Source organism: Lipotes vexillifer, unplaced genomic scaffold (assembly GCF_000442215.2).
Source record: "Lipotes vexillifer unplaced genomic scaffold, Lipotes_vexillifer_v1.1 scaffold83, whole genome shotgun sequence".
In the NCBI taxonomy this organism is placed as follows: Eukaryota; Metazoa; Chordata; class Mammalia; order Artiodactyla; family Lipotidae; genus Lipotes; species Lipotes vexillifer.
In genome coordinates this window covers 2,074,832-2,080,991 of record NW_006799780.1, presented here as the reverse complement: position 1 = coordinate 2,080,991, position 6,160 = coordinate 2,074,832, and the positions used below count along the sequence as shown (strand labels likewise).

Below are 6,160 nucleotides of genomic sequence, written 5' to 3'. Positions count from 1 at the left end.
ATTCCTGCTCTTACCTCCCGGTCTCCACTTTCTGTTTCTGTTCTAGATCTCTGGTTCAGCCCTCTTTTCTTTTTTTTCTTTTTTTTTTTATTTTGCGGTACGCGGGCCTCTCACTGTTGTGGCCTCTCCCGTTGCAGAGCACAGGCTCCGGACATGCAGGCTTAGCGGCCATGGCTCACGGGCCTAGCCGCTCCGCGGCACGTGGGATCTTCCCGGACCGGGGCACGAACCCGTGTCCCCTGCATCGGCAGTCGGACTCTCAACCACTGCGCCACCAGGGAAGCCCCAGCCCTCTTTTCTTAATACGTTCTTTCTCTGATTTAAGATTTGCCCACAATTTCCACTGATAACCACGTCTGCCATTAAGTAACTGCTTGAGCCCCTCTGGGTCCCAGTGTTCTCACCTACAAAATGAAGCCACTGAGTGAGATAATGTCTAAGGTTCTTTCCACCTCTAATTAATTTTTCCCTGGTCATTACACTTCCCTCACCTCATCTTTTTGTTCTACATTTTTCACTCTATTCTCATCCAACTATCTCAGTCTTCCTAATACGGTCTGCACTCATACTTCTACTGATAGTCTGTTTTACTTGGCCATGGAATGAACGAGAAGCTCTGTCATAACATTCTGTATGCAACCCCACATCGACCGTGATCAACTGACAGATTTTTAGTCATCTTAAATGTGACCATACCCAAGTTAAAAAACTGGAAACCTGTACCTTAAACTTATACAATGTTATATGTCAGTTGTATCTCAACAAAGCTAGAAAAAAAGAAGAACCCTGGAAACCCAAGCTCCATTTATTTTTATTGAAGTATAATTGCTTTACAATGTTGTGTTAGTTTCTGCTATACAATGAAGTGAATCAGCTATATGTATACATATATCCCCTCCAAGTTCCATTTTTAAATTTTACTCCTTTTGGCTCATTTGTGCACTGAGTTTACACATGATATTTTTCATGTTTCCTATACGTGCCATCTGTTTATAGAGCTGCTAATGCAATTGTAATTTTAGTTATTAGTAATATTTATCTTAAATTTCCTGATATCAGCTTGTCTGCTCTTGGATGCTTAGTAGGATCATCATTTTATCATGCAGATGACACTCTTTGATCTTCCTTATCTCTAGAATGATATGAAATATTTTTTTATTTTTATTTCCTGAATTTGGACTTGCTCTACCTTTTATATTTGGTATATTCTATTCATGCAGATATTTTCAGTGCTAGCGATAGGGTACATGTTAATTGATTTGTTCAACAGATCTGAGTTCTAGTATGTGACAGCAATATTCTAGGCACTAAGGATGCAGCAGTGAACAAAACAGACAAGAATCTCTGCCCCTATGGAGCTTATATTCCAGGAGAGGGAGAGATAAACAATGAACATAAAATAAATAGCATGTCAGAGGGCGATGAATACTTTGGGGAAAAGTAAAGTCTAATTGGGAGATGGGCAGTGCTAGAGGGAGGGATTATGATTTTAAGTAAGGCTTTATATAAAAAAATCAAGGCCTAAGTGTGGGCATGAGAGGGGCTTTAATTAGTTATAAAAGCAGCTTTGCTGGGAAGTAAGTTTTGAAGAAAAGGTTTTTGAGGAAGGAAGTTTGAAGAGTTTAGAAAGTCTTCTTTTTCATTATTAATAAACTAAAACACACAGGGACAGCCAAAGAAACATAATATATCATCCAATTTAAATTATGTTCCCTCTTTCAAAGGTTATTTACCATGTTATCTTCTGTAAGTCTGTTACAGGTGTCTTTAAGTCTCATAATTAAGAGAAGAATGAGACAAGGCTAAAAATAAGTGAGGATTGTTTACATTGGTAAAAAGAAGGCTGACGTTGGATTTCACAAAGAATATGAGAATCTACTAGGCAAAGGGTGAGGGTGGTTTGTTCTTGTGATTCACTGAGCAAAACGAAGCAATGGATTTAATTGAATCTGGAAGATTTTAAGGTCAAATGATATAGAATTTATGCCAGGGAAAACCTTTCCCTGAAGACTTTGTAATAAGATAAAAGGCCAGTTTTCTAAAATACTTTGGACTACCAACCCCTGGATTAGAGAGAAATTAAAGGAGAAATGAAAGTAATCAAGCAGAAAGCAAAGCATTCAATAACTATTTTAAGACTGATACTCACAAAATAAACATGCTATTTCTTTAAAGTTACTAATGCAGAAATAACTGCAAGAAGAATCACTGCTCAGATTTTAAGAGATGGGAATGCCCAAGGAGATGGGGCACGCAGTCTCTGAAGAGTGATTGTGGGTTTTTTATCCAGTGAGTTAGGGGATTTGACCAAGAGATTCGTTCAGGATTCTTCCTGCTTTCTTAAGATGCCCAAGAAAACCAGGTTAACTTTCCCAAAGCTCCAAACACAAATCTCTGTTTTAGAGACTCAGAAGTGAAACCAAAGTTACCGAGAAGGTCTTTCAAAAAAGTGATGATTAAAACTCCAGCCACCCTGACCCAAATCCCAGTTTTATATCACGGAAATATGATCTAGAGGAGAAAAGCCATTTTGAAACATGTGTGTTATCTCAGCAATACCTTGGCAGTTAATAATCTGCCAGAGAGAAACTTTTACTAATGAATGCATTCACTTTTTTTTAATCACCATAACAAGTTCAGAAATTATATGGAGAGCTTGTGATTTGGGGTTTCAACAAGATAATTAAAAACTGGGGCTACAGTGATAGGAGTCTGTACTTAATGTCATAAATGCATAAGAGACTAGAAATGCTATAATATGACTGTTGACTGTCGTGGGCCCTTTGCTGAGGCAGCTGAAATATCACCAGGCTGATTCATGTCCATGGATGTTTTTGAGCAGCAGCTATAAGCAGCTGCTGTGCTAGACAGTAAGGCTGTAAGGATTAGTGCGATGTTCTGTAGCCAGGAGAAGCCGTTTTAAGTTGGGCTATGTATCATTTTGCTTTTGTTGTCTTCCTTTTACTTTTTAAAAATGTGGTGTTTACATATATACAATGGAATATTACTCAGCCATAAAAAGAAACAAAATTGAGTTATTTGTAGTGAGGTGGATGGACCTAGAGTCTGCCATACTGAGTAAATAAACTAAGTCGGAAAGAGAAAAGTAAATACCGTATGCTAACACATACATATGGAATCTAAAAACAAAAAAAAAGGTTCTGAAGAACCTAGGGGCAGGATAGGAATAAAGATGCAGACGTAGAGAATGGACTTGAGGACACGGGGAGGGGGAAGTGTAAGCTGGGACAAAGTGAGAGAGTGGCATGGACATATATAAACTACCAAATGTAAAATAGATAGCTAGTGGGAAGCAGCTGCATAGCACAGGGAGATCAGCTTGTTGCTTTGTGACCACCTAGAGGAGTGGGATAGGGAGGGTGGGAAGGAGACGCAAGAGGGAGGAGATATGGGGATATATGTATACGTATAGCTGATTCACTTTCTTATACAGCAGAAACTAAAACACCATTGTAAAGCAATTATACTCCAATAAAGATGTTAGGAAAAAAAAAGTGGTGTTTAAACCAGTATTGTAATTTTTTTGCATTTTACTCTGTTTTTCCTTTTCTTGCATCTTTTCCTTGAGATAAGAGTTGTGGAAACCAGATCTAATCTTCTAAACAGGATTGTTATATAGATTTTTTTTTTGGTAGCATAAAATTATTGTTTTCATCTCCTAAATTTTGATTCCTTGTTCAGTATTTTTCTCTGGTTTGCCATCCCAAGTTATCCTATTTCATCCTTGTTAATTTTGATCATCACACCGAACTCCACGTCTCCACTCATGTTGGAAAGTTTTATCCCCCTTCTCTACCCACCTAACTCCACCTACCTTCAAAATGTAAAACAGGGCTTCCCTGGTGGCGCAGTGGTTGAGAGTCCGCCTGCTGATGCGGGGCACACGGGTTCGTGCCCCGGTCAGGGAAGATCCCACGTGCTGCGGAGCGGCTGGGCCCGTGAGCCACGGCCGCTGAGCCTGCGCTCCGCAACGGGAGAGGCCGCAACAGTGAGAGCCCCGCGTACCGCAAAAAAAACAAATGTAGAACAGATCCTGGCTTACTTATGTTGCCTACCTTGGCTTCCTGGTTATTGTTTCTCGTGTCTGTGTGTTAATTCCTCAACGAGGCAGGAAGCTCATGAGCGTAGGAACCAGACCTCTACTCATTCTCCAGAATGTCTAGCAAAATGTTTTGTACATGGTAGAGCTAGAGAGGGTAAAGTTAACATTTATTTAAGTGCCTAGCAATTACCAGGAATTGTTAAATCTGTATATATTCATATAGAAGATTCACTTCACATTGACTATTGATATATTAATAGAGTTTAATTCAGCACTATTCTGGCAGGCCATTTTCTAAATGCCAGCAGGAACAGTTGACTAGATTTGCATTTGGATTTTTAGATTTTTCTCCTTTGTATCTATTATTGCCATGCTAGTTTGATGGAAGAGAATTTTTTAAAGTTCATAAGTTTTAAACTTTCATTAAACTTCTCAAAAAAGTGAAGTTTTCCTCCTAGTGTTATCCTCACAGACAGCATATCATAAAACTCTGTAAGTTGAACGTATCTTTTGAGAATTTTCATCTAAAGAGGAGGCACACAAAGCTGTGACCAAGATGCTGAGGATGGTAGGGTCTTGTTTTTCAGGTGGTTGGCAACACGACCTCCGGAAGCTACAGTTACAGCATCCAGAAGAGTTTGGCTTTCGCGTATGTCCCTGTAGAGCTAAGTAAAGTGGGACAACAAGTGGAAGTTGAATTATTAGGCAAAAATTACTCAGCAACCGTCATACAAGAACCCTTGGTGTTGACGGAACCGATCAGAAACCAGCTTCAGAAAAAAGGTGGAAAGGACAAAATTTGAGAAGACTTTGAGAAGGCAACTGAATTATGGTTGCTATGTGATCGTACTGAAAATGGTAACTGATTTGCTGGGGAATAGGGGAAACCAAAAATTTATTTCAAAATCATCAGAATCTTAAAACCGTTCTCTTGTTTCCTAAGCAATATAGAATAATGGATGAGTGATTTACATTGTTGTTTCAGACGAAGAAATTTGAAGCTAATGTTTTTACTATTCTATATTGTTGTTTACGAAACTCGGCAAAACATTTAAGTGTTTGCTAACACACAATCATTATTACAACTGAAGTAGAAAACATTATGTAATTTTAGAAACATTTGTATGCGGTTCTTGTTAGCTGAAAACAAATTATTATTTTTTTTTTACAAATTATGTTTTACATAAAGACAAAAGCAGTATTGTTGATGGATTTACTTCATTGAAAAATACTAGTTGAATAAGGGATCATTTTAATTTTTCATAATATATCTAGGAAGAAAATAGTAAAATTTAATATTGGTATATGTAACATTTTTATTCAATTCCTTGATGACTTCCCTGAAAGCAGTTTTATGGGACGTCATTATTGTCCTTTCAAAGGTTGTTTTAGAAGAGAAATTGCAAAAGAGAACAGTCTTCCAAAGGAAACGGTACTTGTAAACCTTCTGAGATGAAGCCGAAACATAAATTGTGCCAGTACAAACACAGTCTGAATACTGAACACCTCTCTTTGGGAAAGAATTAATGCAAGTTGACATCACATTGTGCCGTTCTGAATATCATTTCACAAACATTTGACAAAGCAGGTCAAACAAGAGCTTTAAGAGCTGACAGGATTGCCCTTAACATTGTGTACAGCAAGAAAAAAAAGCCATTTAGAAATTGTTCTTTGATGTACCTCTTGAAATTATTTGGGTTTAGTTGACAGAATAAATCAAATTTTTCATAAAAGGTAGTCTGTCATTTATCATTTGTTCTACACACACACTTGCTGCCTAGGAAAAGTTCAGTAAATAGGTATTAAAGAAGCTGAATGTGAAGCATAATAAGATTCTATAGTTAGAATAGATTTTAAAATAATTTCTTAACTTGTAAGTTTTGAAAACATGCCAAATTTACATTTAAATGTTTTATAAAAGTAATCATGTATCAGAACTCTTCAGCATGCCATTCATTTATCTTTGGTATCTCCTCTTACAAGAGAAATGAAGGAAATCTTTTTGGTAACAAACATTTGCTAATTATTAAGAATATTATCCAGACCCTCTCTCCCAGTTCTGGTATAGGGTATAGATGCTTTTCATTCTCTGCCTCT

General features: G+C 37.5%; 1 protein-coding gene across 1 annotated transcript in view; it reads left to right on the top strand.

The window, feature by feature from the left end:
• DMGDH (dimethylglycine dehydrogenase) overlaps positions 1–4,866 on the top strand; it is a 60,470-nt gene extending 55,604 nt beyond the window's left edge. The window contains exon 16 of the mRNA XM_007471966.1: positions 4,651–4,866. Within this exon, the coding sequence (XP_007472028.1) occupies positions 4,651–4,866 (216 nt within the window). The remainder of the gene's footprint in view (positions 1–4,650) is intronic.
• Positions 4,867–6,160: the final 1,294 nt, after the last annotated feature.